Below are 23767 nucleotides of genomic sequence, written 5' to 3'. Positions count from 1 at the left end.
TATATATTTTACAACAAAGAAGAGAATTGGACGAACTGTCAGTAACCTTCTGCGGCACAGTGACAATTAAGCTGAAATAAATATTGATGACTCTGGACTTTGCTCAGTGAAAGATGTGAGCTGGGCGTTGAGGGGACGTGGCCGGTCACATCTGATGCCACCATCAGCTCCAATATGCTGACCTGCTCTGCCTGAGGCCATTCGAGATAATTGCTTCCAAAAATTCAATCTTCTGACTTTTCCTTTTTTTTTTCCCTCCCCAACTCCTGGAAGTAAACTTCTGCAGCCAGTTTTATGAATCTGATTTCTCGCCCATATCTGAGGATGAGTTTTGAGCTGATAATTATAGATTTAGAACGTTTGATCGAGAATCATGTGCTCATGTGAAATTCTTTTGCAATTACTGCTTTAATAATCCAACATTTTTAACTAAATTGAACTCATTCAACAAACGAGACACATCTTAAAGTTGCATTTACAAAAGAAAAAACATTTTCTATAAAAGATTTCATAAATTTCCGCTGTGATACACAGAACCAGATTAAAGGACTCTTGCTTTGATTTCTTGCTGATTTCTAAGGTTAATTCTAAAACCTATTCATGTCAATACGCATAAATATGTTTATTGAGGAAACACCAACACATCAAAGTATTTATTGCCCAGCCAAGTAATGCCATTATTATATAGCAAAATTAAGTAACTGTGGTTTTTTTTAGTTGTTATGAAACTGCTGTATAAAACAAACATAAAAGAAATTTAACTTTGCAATTTCGTGCCTTGAAATTGTGAGTCTGTCTCTTTGAGAAGCTCCAGATCTTTCCGACCATAACGCTCCTTAGTTAAGCCTTTAACTTTGCTTTTCAGAGCGTTGCACTGAGAAGTCGACTTCCCCCACTCAGCTCCTTCAGACTAGCCCACAGCAATTAGCAAACACCTAGTGGAACAGCACATCAGACAAGCTCCTTCTCACTGAAACCCTGATAAAAAGGTTGTTACAGAGTTAATAGAGGAGCCGTGTTGTGACGACTTCCTGAAGGCGGAGTTTCAGAAAGAGCAGGGGATTCTTAAAGAGACAGACGCACAATTTCAAGGTGTTAAATTGCGAATTAAAATGTCTTTTAAGTGATATCTGATATATATACAGCATTGTTTTTATAACAAGATAACAATTACATTATTGTGCTACAAAATGGCACAATGTGCCTGGAAAATACGTAATACAGACTAATAAAACACAATGTTTTAAATATTTTGAAATAACAGATTTATTTTATGTATCTAGCCAAACTGCAAGTAATATGTTTGTGTGCATCATAAAGGAACCCCAGCTAAATTAAATGTTTTATTAGACTCTTCATTAGATATTTTAGACATTTTAAGTCGAGGTTCATGCCTATTTAGTGAAACCAAATGAACTATAAACTCTCAGAATAAGAGAGAAAACCCTATAAAAGCCCATCATGTCTGTTTTAAAAGCTCGATTTGGCCTTAAATGTCAGCTGAGAAATGAGCAGATGCTTAATGCGTTTTGTCCTTCTGTTTCCTCGCTGGCTCTGCGTTAACAGAAGCCAGACTTGTGAATGATCTGTCTGGCTGATCTGCTGAAAGTGAGGATGGAAGGCCTGGTGAGGCTTGTACCGAGGCTCGTCGTGCTTCTTTTAGTGTTTGATTCAAAAAGCTTTTCAGAGGCATATGTTTGGATTTTTCACATGTTGTCAGAACGAGTCCTACGACTTTGTATTGGTGTGTTTTTGTGATGTGAAGCATCTTGAACTGCCTTGTTGCTGAAATGTGCTATACAAATAAACCTGATTGATTATAATCACAACTTTCAATGTATTCAATTTGGATTTTATGCGATAGTTTAAGATAAACTATTGAATAGTTAAGTCATAATTGACATACATATCATTTTTGTAACAAAAAAAGTTAATATTTGCTTGATTGAGGTTTAAAATTATGTTATGTGGCTGGAAAACACATCACTGCCCCTCTTAATCAATTATTCGTATGCTGAATTATTTGGTAATGCACAGAAAGTGGAAATGAGAAAAGTGAGGAACATTAAAAATTTCTCTAATACTAATTATATGTATCTGTTTTTTGTATTACAGAATCTGTGAGTTTCTTTCTACCATCTAAACACCAATTGACTTCATTTCTGCGAAACGTCCTCTAAAGCGGTGATCCTCAAGAGCCAGCGTCCTGCAACCGTTGGGTGCAATTCTTCTCCAACAATCGAATGAACATCTCGCTCCCCAGCCTCTGTGGAGCTGAATGGCGGCTGATGAGGGAATCGAGCCATTTGATTGAGGCGTGTTGGAGAAGAGACTGGGGTTGGAGACCTGGCCTCTAAAGACGGCGAGTCAGTGCAGCCTCAAATAGATCTGAGCCGTTCTGTGAGAACAGCTGATTTGAAGGACCTTTTGTGACCCTGAAAGCCTTCAACTCAATCTGTAACTGTAAAAAAACCCAAAGAAAGTTTAGTGGCCACGCTTCGCGTGCTTCAGCCCTTCAACGTTCAATATATGGCGGCCATTTTCTGACTCACCAAGAGCATCAGTCTGAACTCTGTTAGGAAGAGTCAAACATCTGCAGAATATTACTCCAGCTGTTCATCTAATTTATTGATCTGTCTCCGTAGAAAAGCACAAATCCTGCATAGGCACAGAGTCGACCAGATGAAATAAATCCAAAAGACTCTCTTTCATCTATGAAATATCTTTATTTATGTGAAAGACGGACCGAGCCCGAGAAACACAACCACATGTTCATCTCAACAGGAGAGCTGTACAAAAAATAATTTTGTAGATTAGAGGAATTTCATTTGTTTTTGATTCAAAGATTAGATTACAGTAAAGCTCACGTCATGTGTTGTTAATAAATGGCAAATTACCAATAGTTAAGTCATGAGGCGTGAAGGTCTATAAGTTGACAATATCCTTTATTTCATATGTGCTCGACAATATTATTTGATATTATCTGTCGTTGATTTGTGTCTGTACTGCCCAGAATGTTTGCAAATTAAATAAGTTTGAGGTGAAACTAAGAGGTAACATCACAGTAATGCCCTTGTAACCGAAAGATATGTGCATTTTTTTTTCATTTTAAGACTCATTCACTTGTAATAAATTAAAGTTCTAATTAAGATGTTCATTTTACTGGTTTTAATCCCGTTTTCCATAAATTTTGTGGTTATTTTTTTATTTGCTCAGTAGAACCACAAACACTGTAAAGAATATAAATAATGATCACTCACAATACAAATAACTATTAGATTGTTATTTGCCATTTAATAACTGTTTTTTTTATATTTCATAGTATAAAACTTGAAATATGCATTACAGGCTGCACAGAATATATTTATTTAAGGTGTGTGTTGATAATGGGAATGTTCATTTGGCTGCTTCAGTAACAACATGTACAGTTCTGGTCAGATATTTACATACATTCATTATGGGTGTGAATCTACTGTTAATAATAAAGCCTTCACACCTTTCTTTTTTTGGGGAGCAGCGATTATACAACAAACAGCTTCACTGAACACAACGTTCAGGACTAACGTGTTCATTTTGGTGTATTAATTACACAGATTTTAACACGTTGAGGTTTTCGTTTCCGGCCAGAACTTTTGCATTTGTGCGTTTCTGGTACCATAAATTTGGTGCAGAAATGACTGGAGACAACAGTGATGGACAGAAAAACCCTCCTACTCTTGGTCCACCAGGGGTTAAAGGTTAAATTTTGCTTTGAAAAACTTTGACGGGATGCTGGAAAAGACTGTTGTGTTTAAGTTGTAAAATAAATAAATAAATAATCCACAATTCAGGCATTTCTTGTTTTTAAAATCACTGAAGTTGTTTGCTGTATCATCATTCCACACTGAAAAAAAAAAGTCTGGTTTTTATGCATCACTGCGAGGTGGAATATCGTAAACGTCTCACTGGAACTGTACATCCAAAAAAACAAAACAAAAAACACATACGTTTTAAAGTTATTTTCTTTTTTCTTACAATAACCGTACATTTATCAAGAAATAACTGGTGCAGTGTTATTTCAGAGGCAGCACTACACTCAGTCATACATAGCAATAATCCAAAAGTCAAACTTTATGCAGGCTACAGGAAGGGAAAGAAAAAGTTTCACAATAATCCTCCCTTCTGGATTGCACAAATCATTCGTTGCACAGATTTTTATTTAAAACAAGACACCATAAGACGGCATAATCCCCTCTCCTTTTATAGCAGGTATAAAAGACTCAGTTGGGTAATCCTCCTCTGCCCTACTGATTCTTTCCAGAGCCACAAAAATCCATGCGCTGTTCCTAAAAAACTGGCAGTGGAGCTGCAAAGAGAACATGCAGATAGATCCTCATCGGCTTCTTCGTCCTTCTCTGATTCCTCTGCAGAGACGTTTAGACTCTCTAAATATTCACCAACACACACACGCACACGCACACACACGCACACGCACACACACACACACGCCCACGCCCACACACACACGCAACCACGGCATCTAAAACCTGTCAAACGTCGACATTAATGCACTTTATGCCAGGATTGATGGTAGGAACAAATGCTCCACAACATAAGTAAACAATTTAAGGCTAAAATGAAAAGAGTTCAACACAGATCTAAAAACATACATTGAAAATATTCCTATTTACAGTATTTCCCCATAGAAAAATATGCACACATTTTTCCAAACATAACCACGTAAAACTTCAAGTGCACAAGACTGTCGGATTTCAGCATAAATACTCGAGTTTTCAGTGCAGCAGTAATAAATAAATGCAGGGGCGTTCCGGGCCGATTTTTCAGTGGATCAAGTCCGTGGGCTTAGCTAGCTAATGGCGCCGAACAAGCGAGTGAAGTAAAGCTGCTAATAAAGCTGGTTACAATGAGAAAACTCTCATCACTTGTCACGACCGCTTTATAACCTGTAAACATGTTTAGGCATAATTCATAACATTTATTCTTTCAACCACCAAGCAGCGACTGTGCAGAATACGGCGCTTTAGTGAAAAAAACCCCAAAAAACAGAAAAACAAAAGTGACCTCGGCGGGAGCGGAGCCGTGTCTCTCTTCAAAGACTCCAGACCAGGCGCCGCTGTCTGCCGTCGTAATGCGCGATCTGCTGTTCTGCTTGGAACGGAGGATGAATCAGTAGTGATGTGAGTGGGAGTAAAAAAAGAAAAAAAAAAGAAGCAGAGGCAGAGATTGGATACTTGGAGCGCCGCAGGCCGCACAACTCATGTAGAGATTAAGCCAAAATGTCACAGAACTCCTGTGTCCAGAGGCCCAAGCATGGGGGGTGAGTGAGAGCTGCATATTTACATCGGCAGAGCGGCTCAGTGCCGGCTGGAGTCGGCACTGAGCCGTACCTTTGAACGGAACCAAAACGATTCCATTCCATAGTCTGGAGAAACGTCCACTGCTTTCATCCCAGGCTGAATGCTCTTCGACACACAATACAAGATGCCAGTAAATTCATAGTCATAGCCACATTGGTCAAATTTTACATTTAGATAGCATTTGAGCTCGGAACAATTATTTGCCAAAAGAAAACAACTTCGCGACTGTTTTAAATTCAGAAGACTGAACTCATCTATAGAGAATATCACGAAACGAAATCCATCGAGTGGAAAAAGTGTCGAGGGCCAAGTAGGAGGTGAAGCTTAACTGCCAGCAAACACCAAGGTACAGCAGCCAGAAGTGTCAGCAGACTCTGCAAAGTAAGAAAACATGTTACAAATTCAATAAACCGCTTGAACATAGTTTTTAAATCTAACTGGAGAAATACAGCAGGGGAAAAAGTATGAACACTTTTGTCGGTGAATAGGAGAGTTTGTTATACCAAGTGATATGAAATTCAGAAATTAACATGTCAATAACAACCTAAACTAATCAAGTTAGAACTTTGTTAGATAAAGTGGAATTATAGAGGAAGATATTGCTGTGAGAGGTATCCTAGATGTTCAAATTCAAAGTTTGACTCAATTTTCCAAACCAAAGATCTTAAGACAAAAGTCCAGGGTGCATCGTCAACAGGCTCTTTGGTTTTTCATATTCATTTTCCATTTAAGTCAGGAATCGCTGCATTTATTAAAAATTCACCATTGTTTCATGTGCAGGCTCTTATCAGTACGGTTCATTTCTCTACTTGCTGGTTTCCCAGTTTCAGTTCAGGTTTATGGTTTCCAGCACCAAATCCTAACAGCCACACAAGAGCTGCTCTGTTATTTTAGGAGGAACATGATGAGTCTTTCTATCTGTCTTTATTCACCAGAAAACATTCTTCTAGATTGAACTGTTCAATGCAGTGTGTTGTTCATATACGTCTCCACCATGTTACTGTATTATTTAAAAATGCCAGACATTGCATGCAATGCATACGATTTCTGTTTTTTGTCATCAGTAGCTGCATTTTCATTACATGCACACAGCAGCCAGGCTTCCATCTTCACAACACTTTTTGAAAATGGCTTGAGTTTACGCCATTTGGAAGATGTCACAGTTGCACTTGCATATTTATTCTCATGGACAAATTTGCATTTGCTTTCTGCTTGGGAACCGGAGCTAATAATAGCATCTGTTCCTCTAGTTGCCACGGGAATATTAAATATTGAGGGAAAGATTGTAATTGTCTTGAAATTTCATGCCGCGCTCCTGTTATTGTTCTTTATGCCCCTACAGTGTGTGCTCATACAGTGGCCCGTATATAAAAAATAATGAGGTCTCTGCCACCACCGCATATCAGATTTAGCAGAGAACGTAATTTAATCAATACAGACATTTATTGACTTTGCTGGAACTGAGCCCTAGTGAGCAAAATCAATCTGCGTTTACGTCAGAGCCTCGGATTCTCAAAAGTGGATCAGATTAAATACAAGCTTCATTAATCACTCTGCTAACTTCATTTTAATACTATATTTTAGTTTTGATGATGAAACATACATTTACAGCACCTTGTGAGGTGTCTGGACCTGCTGCGGTTTGTGCTTTATTACAGTTTGATGCTACAAACCAGGGAAGGGTTTTAAATGTTAGAAATGTCAAGCAGGAAAAAGTGATGAATTAAAAAAACCTGAAAACTCGTCAGTTTCTGGGGAAAAATAGCTGAAGCCCAGTCAAATCACATGGTCAGCATTTGTAAACATACATTGCTGCAAGTTAACTCATCACTATGCTTTGCTCTGAACTATTCCACTGCTGGTATGTTTGTGATTGTTGTATCTCTGTCCCAGTATCAGGTTTTCTGAATCCTGCACTGTGTCAAACCAACACAAATCGTTCGAAAAACCTGTTCTACCTCTCGCCTGCGGTGGCGCTGCACTAAGAACCACTGAAGGTAACGACACAAAAACCTCTGAAGAAGACAACTTTCTTCTTTACGAAATGTAAACCAAAATGGTTGTAGAATCTCTCTTTTGCCATTTCTCCTGCTAGAGCATTTGTTTTAGTCATGTTTACCCACAATCCCCTGTGCCATTGGCCATCCTCTGCTTTTGGAGCGGTCTCAACAATATTATCGCTTATCTCAAAAACCTCTGGGACAACTTCTAGACGAGCAAATACCTTTTCATAAACAAGTGAAACAATCTAGTGCGACCTGTAAGATGACAGTTATTACAATACGTAAAATGATCCTTTGAATTCATCTTTAGGAAAATAAAAAACAAGACGTCACCTTGGCCCTGGACACCAAGACCCATTAGTTTTCTTCTTCTTTCCTCCTGAACTCCTGCCATGTTGGTGTCAGGGCGTGGTGTCCCCGCGGTGCATGGAGGCTCGTCCCCACGCACTCTGCCCGACTCCCCCGGACCCTCCCCCAACGTGGTCCTTGTCCGACTCCGGCTGGCTCTGGGCTCGCTCCGGTTTGGGGTTGGGCGCACACGGCGGATCGGGCTGCTGGACTGACATCGTCCTCCGCAGGTGGGTGCGCTTGCACAGGAAGTCGGGCTTGGCGGAGAGGCCGAACGAGCCTTTCCTCAGCACCATGCGGACGGACGGGGACTTCTTGGGCCGCGCTCTGTGTCCAAACTGCAGCGTGGAGAGGTGGGCTGCGTAACCCTCGCTCAGGAACTGGAACGAGACAGGAGGAGTGAAATGGGTCGGATGGGAAGTAAATGAGCAAAAAACGTGGAGAAAATTGAAGTGGTTGGAGGGGAACTGCTGGAATGAAACACCGCTATGAGTCCAAACGACCCTCCTGCTACCTGGCATTGATTCTGGTACTTCTTCGAAGGTCTGCCCACGATGTAAATCTGTGAGGGGCTGAGGCCCAACATGTTGTAAACAGAGATGTCCTTCATGGAGCCATAAGCAGAGTTTATCTTGATGTGACACTGGTCAAAGGGAGAAAAGGAAAACAATCATCATCGGCTTGCGGATGCGTTTGGCATTCCAGCTGTAGCAGAAAGACACAGAGTCTGTGATTCTCACTTCCTGTATGAGGTTTTTAAGGAAGATGGTCTTCTGTCGCAGGGGATCGTGAACCAAGCCTTCAGAGAAGAAGATCATCCCGTGCGGGAAATTGTGCTGCGAGAGCCAAGACACGACGCGCTGCTTCTGCATGTCAGGCCGACCGGTGATGTAGATGATTAGATACCCGAGGTCCTGCCAGTGCCTGCAAGAAAAACACACGGCATCAAATAGGAACAGTTTATTTTTTTCATCCAACAGTCTCTCAAGGAGTTGTGCAGAGAGATATGGTAAAAAAAAAAAAGTTAACTTTTGAGCAAATCTGGGTTTATATTTTCTTCCCTCTGAATTTTTTCCTCTAACAGCTTAAAAGCAGAACAACACAAACTGTAGCATAGAAGTGGAAGGAACTTTGGACACATTCAACAGATGCATTATTCACACCGATTCCCATTCACTCTAACACACCTAGACATTTTCCATAACAATCAAATCCAACCAGTTGACTTTAGCAGACACCTCACTGTCAAACAGTCACCCTGTGTGAAGTTTAGAAATATAAATCCATCTGTTCTCTGTATAGTAGAGCACTCTTTTATTCAACGGTCTTCTCTTTTAAATAAGAAAATAAACATTTTATTGCCTAAAATACAATAACACAGCATCCCTTTAGTGAATGATTGGTCATTTGTAGCAAACGATGCATTTGAAGCTCAACAAAAACTTCTAACAGCAAATGGCTTTGGCGACTGCATTATTCAAGTTAACGATTAATCACAAAATTAATTTGTTGATTATTTCTATCATAGTTTCATCGCAATTAATTGTTTCAACTTTTAAAAAGTACAGTAATCTTTTCGATTGAATATTTGTTGCAAGACCTTTTCTGAGCTACATCCAATCAGAACAGGTTAAAGCTAGTGTAAAAGGGGCGGGGCTTATCTCAAAACCATATTTTCTTTTGCCAGTTATCTCCTATTTTTATTAGTATATCATACAAATCCCCTGCCCCCCAAAAAACACATTAAAAGTTATCTAAAAAAAAGAAGAAAAAGCTCCAGGGGTGTTAATATTCTTGTAAAGCACTTCTAGAGTCACTTACCTGATTTTACTGATTTTAAAGATCTAAAAACATTTGGCTGAATTTGCAGTTTGAGCAAAAAAACAAGGTGTGATGTCAGAGCATTAGAGAGTAAAGTGTCACAGCATAATGGAAACAGTCACAGTGATAGCTGTGTCATCCAAGCATCACACACACTCCGGTCTCTGCACACACATCACACACACTCTGGTCTCTGAACACACATCACACACACTCTGGTCTCTGCACACACGTGTCTGTCAGCAGAATCTGAGAGACACGTCTGAGGGCGAACTTGCTCGATTGCCAGATGAAGTTCAAACTCCTCTAAATGCTCAATGAGTTTGTTTGTTATTCTGGGAAATCAAAAGTAGCTTTAGCAAAACGAAACATAAACGTGTAGTTGGAGAAATGTGTGCTCCATCCACACTCCACTCTCATATGTATCGACTTTAGTGTCACATTGATGAAGCTACAAAAGAGTCGAGTTGGATTTTACCTGGGTCTGAGTCATTTGAGGCAAAAACAAAGGCACTTCCGTGGACATGTAGGGGTTAAAGGTGAGAAAATATCAGCCTAGTGCAACGCCTCAGCTTGTTCAGTCAAGGCATCAAATTACAAAGTAAAATTTTGTGTCAGTCATTTTTGATACAACAGTTTTATATCAAATGAAGGTCACACTCTAACCTGATGGTGCTATACAATAACACTATGTGCCTGGAAAATACATAATACTGCTGCTTTGTTAACTCCTGATCTGCGTCTGTTTGACGTAGGTTCAGAGTTGGACAACACAATGGACACATAAAATTACTGATATTGTGATATTGGTTTAATATTTACAATGATACAAATATCCGACCTCATTCTATTTATTTATTTATGCTTTGGAACTTTGATGCCACTTCCTACTTCCTCTACCAATTGAAATCTCCACTTGCAACTTGCTGAAGTTGCATTCATAATGTTTGAAGACTAGCATCAGTCTATGATTAAATCAAATTTTGGGTCATTTGAACTGATTTTTGATTAAAAATGTAAAACAGAATTTGGGACTCGATTCTGGATTTTGACTTTGGACTCACCTTGAGACTCTCATGTCTTTATGTGTGACTTTGAAACAGAGTAAACATGGGAGTTGGAGGACTTCCTCCCGCCTTTACTGATAATGACACACACACACACACACACACACACACACACACACACACACACACACACACACACACACACACACACACACACACACACACACACACACACACACACACACACACATCTGGTGCTTGTGCTTGCGTTACCTGACAACATCGACGGCTCCGGGCCGGACTTTGGGGTCGCTCCCCATAATGGACACGCTGGCAGCAAAAGACCCGTCGATGCTGAACACCACACACTCCATGCCCCGCGGCAACACGGTCAGGTAGGCCTCAGCGCTGCTCTGGTCGCCTCTTTGGGTCAGAAAAAAGGAAATGTCACACCCACCTGTGACTGTGGCTTTGCACTTCGCCATTTTAAATGTTAGTCGACTATCAGGCTGCTTACTTGACCACCATTTTTACTGGATACACTCCCAAGCTGAGCTTCTTGCTTTTGGGAATGGTGTACGTGACCCTGCCACTGCTGTTGGTCACCTCCATGTCAAAGTGCACCCAGCGGCCAGACTGAGGCTGAGTCATCACCAGGATGTCGACCTGAGGTTTGTCACGTAATTAGACGGTTAGAATATGTTGCACTCAATTAGCTGTGCCTTTGGGTTTTTTGCCTTTGTTTTTTTACCTTTTCTCCGGTTAGAGTAACCATGTCCAAGGGTCCGTACATGAAGCGGCCCACTAACGTCTGAGGTCCGTCCTCTGTTGCTATGACATCGTTCACCCTGTGGTTAGCGGTGACGTTCTGTTGTTTATACGGAAAACAATAAATAAACATTGAGTTTTAGATAAATCTGCCCAAAAAAATTTAAATTAATAAATAAATGAAAAATACGAGCAGTAGCAAAGTTTAAAAAGAAACAAAACAGGAACACTTTCCCACGGCAAAGTGGAGAATGCTACTTTTGGAGAAATCATTGTTATATTTCACTTTTTAAATTCATCCAAAAAAGCAGGTAAAACACACAAAAGGAAATGAGATATTTTCCCTGCTCCTGTGTTTATTCTCAAGTTTCAATCTCATTAACTTTTTAAGTCTTGTTGTCTGGACAGTCCAGAGCAGCAGGATGTCTCCTTTTGAACTTTTCTTCTTCTTTGACTTCACTTCAAAGGAGCCAACCAGCAGAGAAACACTGATCCTTAAATCTGATTTCACTAAGACGGCTGCATTTTATCACCCAGTAATGAGAACATTAATCTATAATTTACTAACTCACTGGTGCTCCTGCATGACATAAATTCTGGCCTTACAACCAACTCTGTTGAGATCTTTATAACCTTCACTTTATCATATAGTCACTATGAAGGCATTTTACTCATGCATGCTGTTTTGGTCTCAAACTGAATTTCCCCAGAGAGAAAACGGGGGCAAAAACTAACAAAGAGCAGAAAGAGCATCAGGCCGTCCGGGCTGAGGAATCACATTTTGTTTTCTATGCCAGCCGGACCCGAGGACGTAGTTTAGTTACCGTTTCAGCAGATTTCTCAGCTGTGTTCTCGTAATTAATTGTGTAAGGCTTCTCATAAAAACACTAAATGTAAAAGGATTTATTGCCATGCAAGATATGAAACTGCAGAAGACAAATTAAGTGCAACCCATAATCAAAGTCATAATTTTGTTATAACTTTTCATTATAACTAAAGTCTTATAACAAGAAGAAAAACACTTATGCTGTCTTCACAAGTCATAATCAGAAACTTGTAACAACCTTGCATCTTGTTGAAATGAAACTTTGTTGTAACGAGATAGAAAATGTCTAGTTTCAACGAGAAAGTTTCTCCTTTTAACAAGGTTTGTGTGTTATTAAAATGAGATATATAAATCATCTCACTACAACAAGAAAACCTCTTGTCATGACAAGAAAACTTCTCGTCTTAACGAGTCTTGCATCTCGGTTTAACGAGAAAGTTTCTCATTAAAACTACGTTTTTTTAGTCTCTGTAACAACGACGTTTCTCGTTTCAATGAATTTTGCATGTAGTTGAAACTAGAAAACCTTCTCGTTATGATGAGAAACTGCTCCCGCATTTATTTCCAAGCTCTGGAAGATGAACACTTCCGTACTTAAGTGGGTCCAACAGGAAGTGTGTTCCTCATCTCAGCTCCCTTCAGGAAGAAACACTTTTAAAATCCAGATGTTTCCCAGAACGGGACTCTGCAGATCAACAACTCTACAGAAAATTTACAGAACGAGAGAGAAGCAACTTCTTTCAAACATCTAACATATTAGTTTATTTCTTGAATGTGTAATTGAAAGTAGCAACCAAATGTAATCTTTTTTTAGTTCATCGTGGATTAACGGCAAGACTCGCTGAATTTTGTTTTTAAAAAAATCCCTTGTATTATTACCACTGGAATTACCACGTCAAAAGCCACACAGCAAAGCCCTCATGAGATCCGTGGTGTTTGTGTTGAACTTCACTGTGTCATTAAACCAGCTAATGCAGACTGATCGAAAGCAAGTATCACCTCACAAACAAGCTCAGCGTTACCAGCCGCTCCTCACCATTAGCTCCATCAGCAGCTAATTGCTTGACAGCGGGAGCTCTCTCTGGGACGCTGTGACAGCAAACATGGGAGATGAAAAAACAAAGAAACCTCAGCTGAATGCAGATGTGAGCCATGAAAACGCAGGCAAAGTTCAACACCTGGTCACATTTATATCAGATGGTCCAGCTTCGCTGTGAGGTTGCAGGTGATGACAACCCAAACAAGCAGCAGGCGTCTCAGGGCGACGCTCCACTAACAGAAAGACAGAGCTGTGAAGAAGCAACACGATGGAAGATGCACATCTATTCCCCTCCAGCAGTGACATAAACATCCGAGGTTACTTGACCGGGCAAGTAACCTCGGATGTTTATGTCGAGTGTCTCTGAAGCAGCGGATATGTTGGCAGACTGATCCGGGAGAAGCTGCTGAACATCACACTGCACTCACCGTGAATCAACAGGCCAGAAAAAGCTCATTTAGAGGAGCTGAACAAAAAAATAAAGAAAAAAATAAATAAAGAAAAAGCCTTCAAACTCAAATATAGCACCGTTTCCCATAATCCGCTGAAAAAAGAAAGGTTTATTTTTAGCCATCTGAAAAGAAAGGAAAAAAGAAAACCTTCACTCACTCCTCCAATTAAAAGTCCGACCTTGGTCGTTCTGCTCGACGAGTCTCGGGTGAATCGTGTGACTATCTGATTCAGAGCTTCAAGGTGAAGCTGTGGGAAAGTTTTCAGAATTTCAAGTCACACAGTTAAGCGAACACAATTGCGCCGTCCGTGAGAACTTTATTTTGAGACCCGAGTGAATGAAAAGGCATTGTGGGACACGGATCCACAGAGGAGATAAAAATACAGCTTTTTAAAAAAAGCCTTTCTTCACTGAAGGAGAATCAGAATAAGTTCAAATTTAACTGCAGCAGTGCTGAGAGCTAAGGAGAGCATTTTAATACCAGTAACCATCTGTCTTTCCAGTAAACAGAGAAGGGTAGTAACAATCTGATATTTAGGTTGATATTTCTATCCAGCACCGATTGTAACCCACACACAAATCCAGCGGTTAATAATAAATAAGTGAACTGTTCACATACGTGTTGTTGTTTTTCTCTGAGTAATTTCAATTTGTCAAGCCATTTCTAACATTCCACACAACAAAATGAATAATAAAAGCACCAATGATTCATGCTGATATTGTATCGGGTCAGTATCTGTATCGCCCAATACTCAAAGCGGTGATATCGGCATCGTATCAGATGTGAAAAAGTTGCATTGAGACATCATGATGCAAATACGTTTGTGTGGGAAAACCCACCCTTAGCTTGACATGCGTCCTCCGCCGGAGCCATTTCTCACGTGGGCTGGAAGGAGAAAACGGAGCCGAGTCCAGGTGGTCTGCTTCCTGCGTCCGCACGCAGTCGCACCGCATGAGCTGTCAACAAACATCCAGTTATTAGAACAGCTCATTTCCCCCAAAAAATCTGTCAATAATCATTTGACAGATAATTATTGACAGATTTTGGATTCACCAAAGACAGTTGAGTTATATTTTAGTCTTCTAATCTTGCTCAGTTGTGCTCATTTGTTCAATAAGAAGCCAGCACACATTTTCTTCATTTATTTGTAGATGCTGTGATTTTAAAGTCCCTTGAAGTGGCAATGAAAATAGAAAAGGGTATTTCAGCTCATTTGTTTTATTAGTTTCTTCAGACTCAGATGTTTTCTGCCAGGATAATGTTTCGTAACATTTTTTGGACAATTTGTGAAAACCTGTCGCAGTAAGATCAGTTTATCAGTAAACTACTATGAGAAGTTAATTGTAGATTACTCAAAACATCTTGATCAAATTTCTACATGATAAAAAGGCTGTTTATCAAACACGAACAAAGTGGATCTTTGGAATTTTAAGTAATGCAAAAAAAAAAAACAACAAAAAACAACTTTTTTTATTATTCTGGTATTTAGCAAACAGAAATATTTCAGATAATACACTTTTAACTTCAACAAGTAAAAAATAGTCTAATTTATGTCAGACTAAAAAAAACCCAAATACATAAAATACACATTTATTCCCTCAAACCTACAGAAAACTGGAGTTTGTGTATCAGCAATGACTTAGAAAAACACTGTGGCGACATTGTTGTGAGAGGCTTTGTGAGCTGAAGCCTTGAAACTTCATTTGCAGTTTGAGTCCTGTAAATCTCTGCGCTAATGGAGAGAGCAGCAGCAGCACAGATTAAGTGCTAAGAGGGGATTTCATAAAAAGTCGTCAGATGAAAGAAGCCCTGGATGTAATTTCTGACTCACTTGAAACTTGAGATGCTCTCAGTCTAAACACATTTCCAGAAATTTGTCAAACTTAAAAAAAAGGAAGAAAAAAAGGTGCATTAATAAGCTTGATTGCGGGAAATGGCTTTCTGCTCTTATCGGCAATATGACAAAACATAAAGTGAAACTGACAGCTAAATGATTCGCTTTTGAAGAGAGACATTTATCCCACTCCTGGTCCAATCGCGCTCTCTCTCCCTTTCTCTCTCTCTCTCTCTTTCTACATATATATATATATATATCTATATATATATATATATTTGAGAATAGGTGACATGTCAGAGCTGACAGTGAAAGAAAATAGAGCCTGTCCGTTCCAAGCAGAAAAATGCAGCTATCTGCCGTTTTGTTTACCTCTTCATCTGGTGAAGCTCCTTTCAGGTAACAAAGGACCCAAAGATCGTCTGAACCAAGACGGGCTTAAAATTTCTGATTCTTGCAGCCAGAACATAATTACATGCCACATTTTTATGTGCTTTTATTAATAATAAAGAAACAAAGAAAACAACAAATCGATTTTCTTCCACGAACCAACGAACAAAGCTTCCCCAAGTCTAAGATTTGACTTGAAATTGAAAAGAATCAACTGGGTACAGTTGGATAAAATGTTTACATTTTATCATTTGTTTGCAAATCACATAACCTAAAACTGAACCCTTTACTTTTGGCAAAGGTAAAAAAAAGAAGAAAAATCAGTCATCCACTATGAAGTACTGACTTGCTTTCATTCAGTCGCCGCTGTCCTTCAGGTCATACTGTAAACACGATGTTTCATATAAAATACATGCAAAATGAAGTATTTTGCTCCGATGTTCCAAACTATCAATATCAGCTGCAAAGAGCATTACTTTGGATGAGAAGTAAAAATGTTGTAGAAAAATATTCCTCACAGCCTTTGGGGTGCAAACAAAAATAAAGAGTGAAGCAGCAGAACCTAACATTTCTGGATACTTTTTTCCCATCAGATCAACCTTGTTGTGATTTACCAATTAAAGGTGAGCATATATTCCCACTCCAATACATCATAACACAACTGGCCGAGTTCAAATGAGCTAATCTAATTTTCAGTTCCATAATTTAAGTGGTTTTCTTCCCATTAATGTTTCATTGTATTAAGAGATTCTGTAATATTAAACTTTCCTTTTTATGTAACTGGAGATTTATTTATGACCACTGCTTCTATGAAATGATGTCCACCAGATTAATAACAGGATCACACAAACAGAGCCAGATCCGTTCACTTAGCTGTTGTTTTCGGACAGTGTTCTCCGTTTCTTCTCCGTCTTACTGTAAATATGTTCTGCACGGCTTTGATGTACTTAAACTAACATCGTCTAGTACGCAATCAATCGCCCGGCCTTCTGTCCCTGGCACCACGTTATCGTTTTGAATGAGATAGATGAAGCTCTGCGCTCTCAAGGGAAGATGATTAATTGCAGATTTCGGTGTTTGATAACAGTCAGGATGTTCTGTGTGCATCTAAAGTGATCCTACAACACTAGAGAAAAAAAAAAAAAAACAGAAAAGCTGAAAACTTAAGATCACAGCAAAGTGGTTGCTTTTTTTTTTTTTTTTTTTTACTTTCAAGTGTTTTTTTGGATTCATGACTACTTTTTGTTTCGAGATGTGAAGAAGTTTCACTTTATGGTTACATTAAATATATATAAATTAAATATAAATATATCCTTCATTCTTTTCTGCAGCAGCATTATTACAATGTTTTTGCACATCAGTTTGTGTGACAGAAGACTGGTGATGCTTTATTAATGCGACACAAAACACTTTTTTTTCTCAAGGTTTTCTCATTAAATTGCAGAAGTTTCAGAAATGAAAAATACCCCCATGGATTCCTCTGGTATTTTTGTTATAATATCACACAATGACAGCAGTTATTTAAAAGCCTTAGTGAATATGTTTGACAGTTTTAATTGCCGAATAATTAGTTTGAAAAAGATAATAGACTGATTGGTGCATAATTGCTGCCTCACACAAGCAACCTTTTCAATTTTTTAGATTTTGTAATTGGTAAAATTACTATTGGCAATTTTCCCTCCCTAAAATCAAGAACACAGGAAATCAACATGCAGAGCAGCAATTGCTGCATGATTTTTAGTCTTCTACCAGCAACTGGCTGTCGTTAGTGTTTTAGCTCTGCTTCATTTCATGGTTAATTAAATTTTTCTCTCTTTTTTGGGGGGGAATTAATATATCTCAATTTCTGTAAAACATAAAAATAAAGAAAAAAAAAGGCTCTGCTACCTGACGGAGAACAAACGCAGCAACGTCGGTGGACTCCCAGTAGGAGGCGTGAAAGAGATGGGGCAGAGCTACTGTGGGGAAGGCGGTGAGCACGTCGGGGCAGTACAAAGCGAAGTCCAGCCTCTTGGAGCCCCACCAGCTGCTGGAAACTGAGACCAGAACACACAGCATGCGTTAAAAGACGCGCCGGGTTCTGGGCTGCTGTACGGCTCCGTTTGCCTCCCACTCACTGTTAGCGATGGTGTTCCCCAGTTGGTTCATGGAGCACAATGACATTTCGCTTTCCACGCTGGTCACGCTGCCTCTATGACCTCTCGCCTCGCCGCCTCCTTCTCCTCCTCCGTCCGTCTTCGTCTCACAGGAATGCGGTGAAGCTGGACCGCCGTGGGATTTGTCACCTTCCAGAAACACACCCGGGTTGCTTTGGATGCTTTCTGCTGTAGGTGGAAAACAGAAAGAGAGGACAAGTGGGAAAAGAAGAAGAAGAAAATACCTTAATGACAAAGCAAATCAGATAGGGTCATGATTCTCCAATACTTTATAAGATCATAATGAATCCAAATTAAGACTTACAACAATGATGTACTAAAGAAACATAGGGGACCAAAACTGTGACATGGCAGAGAACTATCTGTTAGCTGGAGATGGCTGGCTAGAGATCCGCCATCTCTAGCCAGCCAGAGATAGTTAGCAAGTACTAGCAGATTCTTACCTTTAAATTAAATTTCACAAAGCTCCCACTTATCCTGTACTAAATCATTTAATGGTCTTTCAAATGACCATGAAATGGTCATTTTACGTTTTCTTTGAATAACATATTTCTCCTAAGTTGTAATTGTTTAGGTTGGAATATTTTTCTCAAACATAGCTCTTTAGAAACATGATGATGAATATGGGTAAATAAGCCCCGTCTTCACAGACAAAGTGTTGAGGCTGATATTCTCCATTTCACAAAAACGCAGTCCTTCTTTAAAGAAGGATATCTCTAATAAAGGTGGGCAGACAGATCCAAAATATCAATAATATTGATACCAGGTTGGTATCAGTATTGGATCTATATGAGCATGGTATTGATACTTTATTCCCTCTTGAAATGTTATCTTATTTTTGCATTTTAAGTTCTTAACTCTACTTTAAAATTATAGAGTATTGCACACCTCCTATCTCTCCAATTCAGCAAGTTGAAAATAATAAAACAAGACGGTAAGACATTTCGTCTCTGCGATACATCCAAGTTACATCTTATTTGTCAGTTATTGAACAAAAAACCTTGAAAATTAACAGGTGCCCCACACTACATAAAGAATTATTAAAATATAGAATAGTTTCTCGAGGCACAGCCTACATCAAACCTTATGTAGGGGAAGATTTCCTGTGAAGACGGTTTCACCTCCCCTTCAGCTTCAACTTTCAGAAAAATGTCTTTCATCGACTGTCAAGAGCTTTCGATACGAATGTTCAGAGCCAAACTGCTGCACATTTGTAGCACCGGCTCTGCGTTGTGACCGTGACATTAAAGTGCAAGCTGATCTGGAGCTACTTTTATTTAATAAACGTTACACGTGGCAGAAAAATAACACTGCAGATCATCCTGAACACACAGCTTCTACAGTGAGACATGGCGGCGATGCTTTCTGTCAGCAGGGACAGAAAAGCTGCTTAATGAGAAGACGGATGGAGATAAATCCAGGTCTCTTCAGTGGGGGACTCAAAATGCACAGCAGAGCTGCAGCACTCTGGTATACATCAGATAAATTGAATATGTTTAGATGGCCCAGTCAAAGTCAAGACTAAATACCTATTAGACAACTTGTAGTGTTCCCCGTCCAATCTGAATAGTTTGTGTGCATTACAGTCTCTAGACTGCCAGAGACACACCCTTATTATTATCAATTATTTGCTTTTTTGTGTTGGCCAAACATCTAAAGTCTCAATGAAACACTGAGGATTCTTGTGAAGAAGCAGCTGAAACACCTTGAGCCCTCACAGCCATTCACACCTTTAAATCTGTCAACTAAAACAGTTTTGGAAACCGTTCGACAAACGACGACGACAGAGACAAAGCGGATCAGTCGGTCCTAAGCGATTGTTGTAAGTTGTAAAGACAGGAGGAGGGGCTAAGTGCTGTCAATCAGCTAATTCTCCATTAGCAAGGTCACTGATGATGAGCTTTCCTGTGGTGCCACGTTGGTTCTCCGTCGTTAGCACAGCTGGAGTGCATGCACAACGATGACAGTGCTGATACCCTCCTCGCTCTGATTGGTTGTTTCTCACTGACTTCTGGACGTCTGCAGATGGCAGTAGGACCACAGAGTTAGATTAGTTAGATTTTTTCCCCACAGATTGTCTGTGCCATAAATACTATCACAACATGGTGACAATTTTTAGAAAGTTACTTGTGTTTCTGTAGACGTTTACCTGCTGCAGCTCCTGTTTTATACGGTGCTGTATTAGTCACATGGCGTAATGTTTTCTTTTTCTTTTTTTTTTCCTTCCTAATTTTTTTCCCAGGAGCCACAAGCTTTCACAGACACTTTGATCTGTTCAGGTCTCAGCAGAGTGACAACAGGTCATGGATGTCAAGAACGAATGAATCAAACTTCGCTTTCTAACCAGTTCTTTTGTCTACTGATTGACCTCCCACATGACAGGATGAACATATGATTTAAAACTAGAGTTCAAACTAAATTCAATACTGATCTGACCTTCAACCTCACACCAGTAGAAACACAAAACAAATAAAAAAACCTGTTTCTATTTGTTCTCTTGTTTTATTCTGAAGGAGCTCTGGAAGAGTTTCTTCTTTTCTTCTCCTTGAATCCCAAAATGTCTCTGATGTTTGAGATCTCTAATCAACCCGAGCTGAATCTCTTCAAACAGCAGGACGATGAGAGCTCGTCTGGGGACGTGCTGTTGACCAACCTGCTATCTCACAATATCATTGTCATAGAAAATGTACTTTGATCGCATTCTTCTAAGGTAGTGTACAATTCAGGCTCTCTTACAGAGCGCTAGGTCCTCTAGAAGAAATTTTGAGCTTCAAACAAAAGCCGTGTATTGCATTTCATGAGACAGATCTGATTTTCGTCATGTAAACAGAATTTCATATGTTGTTTAGGTGTTGGGGCAGAGAGATACATTCATTTAAAGTCAGGACCAAATCACAGAGTCTTTACACTTGGGAAAGTGATTATTGAATCCTAATTAAGTAAATAAATGAGCAAATGAAGAAAAACCCCAGAAAGATTTACAAAACGACTTAAACCAGCAAACTAAACTCAAAAGCTAATGTCAATGATTGATCTTTTTATGAGGTCTTAAGTCTGTGCATTTGATTATCATTAATCTACTGCTACAAAAAAACCTGTTGACAATATTTTATCACTCTCTCAGCTTGTTTTTGCTAATCCTTGATGTCTGTCAGATTGTCTCATCCTCCACATGTAAATGTTTGTTACTTGTATTCTTAATATCTAATAACTGTTTCTGAATTTACACTATTTATTTACTAAATTGTCTATACTCGACTGACATTGATCTCCTTTTTTTATTTATACGTTTTTGGATTTTATTTGGCTGCTTGCTCTGTGATAAACACAAGCATCATATTTCTTCATAAAGCATTGAAATGATCAATTATTTGTCCCTTTTATTAAGTCTTCTTGAGGCCCAAACAATCCTCAATAATAAATATCTTTATGAAAACCTCACATTTCTGTTTCACACTGGTGATTTTTCCCCCTCAGTTATTTACTTTAAATTTATCCTAACATAAAAATTTGTCCCAGATAAACACCAGAAGCATTCTCCTTCATATAGTTTGTTAAACTTAACTGTTGATCTCATCGGCAACCAAAAGAAACAAGAAGATAAATCCAGCCCTACGTGTTGTGAACGCTTCTCTTCATTTCAACATCAGTTTACTGGGACGTGTTGAAGTGGATAACAGGGTGACGAGGGAAGTGGAAACCTGGGTTAGTATGTTGATGTGATGTCGTGCGCCTGCTTTCTAATAAGAGCGATCACGTCTAAATCAGCCTTTCTTCCTCTTATTCGAAAGGATTCATCTGCGTCTGTGGAAAGAATAGATTCCCCTCAGTTTCCCCCCGACACGACTTTCTAATCACATCACATTTGTTCCCGCGGAACAGAAAGATCGTCGTTACGTGAATTATCTCCGCAGAAAGAAGCCGAGTGAGGCAGCCAGCCGTCAACCTCTGCGTCTGGGAATGAAGGCTAACACGCTGGTCAGCTCTCTGATTGGAAGGTTAGTAAAAAATAATCATAATAATAAAAAAGAATAGACATCCAAGGGTTGCAGCAATGTGTGTGTGTTGGGTTTGTGGAGAATGAGCCACAGCAGGGGAATACAAATGGACTCCGGCTCCGACAGGCGTGAGAGAGAATCAGACGTGGTTAACAAATCCCCTACAGTCAAGGCAGAGAGCAAATTTATTTATTTGGGATTTTTTTGCCTGTTTTTTCTGGGTTGTTAGTTGGAAAGAGAAAAAGATTTTCTGTTCTTTGAATTATATTTTTGTATCTAAGTTGTTTTGTTGTAAAGTAAAAACAAAAATATACGTTTGTTGAGTTTCCTGTTTGCGTTTACTCAAACTGCCATTCCTACACATTTTAGGCCCAAAATCAGTTTGTTTGTTTTTGTTTTGTTTATTTTTTGACTCAAATTTCCAGAGTCCCAGGTGAAACTGTAAATGAAAGAAAAAAGTAAAATAAGTAATTAATGGAAGATATTTCTACAGCAGTCAGGGTTAGATGGACAAACAGATGGATGGTTTTGGTGGACAAAGTGACACTTTGGGCAAACAAATAATTATTTTATGTATTTATCCAGACTTGTAAGAGACTATTTTAAAATCATATTTCATACTTTTCCAGACTTTGTTGGAGAATCAAAACTAATTTCAAATTCCGATAGTTTAAGATTTTGCTATTGACATCAATGTGTTAAACATCTAACAGGAAGCCTTATTAAAATGTGCACATTTATTTTCCTTTTATTTCCCCGCCACACAATGAGTTGAGAGAAACGGGGAAGATTACTCTGGCACTGATTGAGAAACGGAAAAAAAAAGTGGGGGAGAGGAAGAAAAAGGCCGCTGACGTATTTAGTAAAAACACACAGAAATTCAAATGATTTCTGCTGTCAGTGTTTTGGAGAAGACGAGGCTCACATGGTGACAAGACGCAAAGCACAAAGGAGAGAGAAAAAGAAGAAAGTCCTCTCTCAAGGCAGAGCGACTGAAACGACAGTAATAAGGATTCATGTGTGTGGAAGTGATTGTGAGGGAACATTTTTGACAGAGTGAGGGAGGAAGAAAAAAAAACACAAACAGGATCCTCTCAGCTTCCACATCTATTAATGACAAGAAAAAGAAATACATGTAACCTTTACTCTAAAACTCAAATATCCAAACAATCGTCACTGATGCCGTGTGTGTAGCATGTCATGTTTCCTTCTGGCCTAACAGTTTAAAATCGATATCAGACGTCTCCTCCTCTGCGTATCAGCAGCAATCATCATAATAATCGCTGCACAGTCGACAGTAACTCATGTCAAAGTCGTTCCTGATTGGCATGCCATGCCTTCATGAGCGCTAATTGCTATATTACAGAACAGGAAACGGGTGGTGCGTGCCACGGTTTCCTCAGCACGGCTGCACCTGCCCATTGTTGTTGTTTTTTTTATTTATTTCCACACGTAAAGTCGACAGCGGCATGCGGCTGATCAATGGGAACGAGCCGGGGACCTATAATTAAAACCTGGCACAGCTGCCAGTCAATCCTCTGGCTGCTGTTTACGCTCCGTAACCTCTGTCTGCAGCGCCGTCACGCACGGTGTCGTGTGATTGGCTGAGCAAAGAAGCAATTAATATAATAGGGAGGGGAAAAAAAAGAACATCTTTGGCATCCAAATTAAGCAGGTGAAAGCAGGAATGTGTCAGATAGTTTGTATGCAGGCTCCACTGGCAGTAAGAAAAAAAAAAAAGCAATCATTGCACATGGGACTTGTGCTT

The 23767-nt window shown here is 39.4% G+C and overlaps 1 protein-coding gene across 4 annotated transcripts in view; it reads right to left on the bottom strand.

Annotated features, from left to right (window-relative positions):
- Window positions 1-2706: 2706 nt before the first annotated feature.
- Window positions 2707-23767, bottom strand: part of pitpnm3 (PITPNM family member 3) — a 122764-nt gene continuing 101703 nt past the window's right edge. For 3 of the 4 annotated variants that reach the window (XM_055045374.1, XM_055045375.1, XM_055045377.1), the window contains 10 exons: window positions 17963-18169; window positions 17733-17881; window positions 14461-14577; window positions 11288-11404; window positions 11054-11202; window positions 10810-10959; window positions 8449-8632; window positions 8223-8351; window positions 7694-8088; window positions 2707-5731 (listed from right to left, as the gene is read on the bottom strand). In XM_055045374.1, coding sequence (XP_054901349.1) covers window positions 7762-8088; window positions 8223-8351; window positions 8449-8632; window positions 10810-10959; window positions 11054-11202; window positions 11288-11404; window positions 14461-14577; window positions 17733-17881; window positions 17963-18169 — 1529 coding nt within the window. In that variant the 3' untranslated portion in view covers window positions 2707-5731; window positions 7694-7761. The remainder of the gene's footprint in view (window positions 5732-7693; window positions 8089-8222; window positions 8352-8448; window positions 8633-10809; window positions 10960-11053; window positions 11203-11287; window positions 11405-14460; window positions 14578-17732; window positions 17882-17962; window positions 18170-23767) is intronic. The other variant, XM_055045376.1, reaches the window with a different exon arrangement.

The sequence above is a fragment of the Poeciliopsis prolifica genome, unplaced genomic scaffold (genome assembly GCF_027474105.1).
Source record: "Poeciliopsis prolifica strain line A6 unplaced genomic scaffold, Auburn_PproV2 SCAFFOLD022, whole genome shotgun sequence".
Lineage (NCBI taxonomy): Eukaryota > Metazoa > Chordata > Actinopteri > Cyprinodontiformes > Poeciliidae > Poeciliopsis > Poeciliopsis prolifica.
Note: the sequence above shows the minus strand (reverse complement) of the source record. Positions and strands in the feature narration are given on the sequence as shown.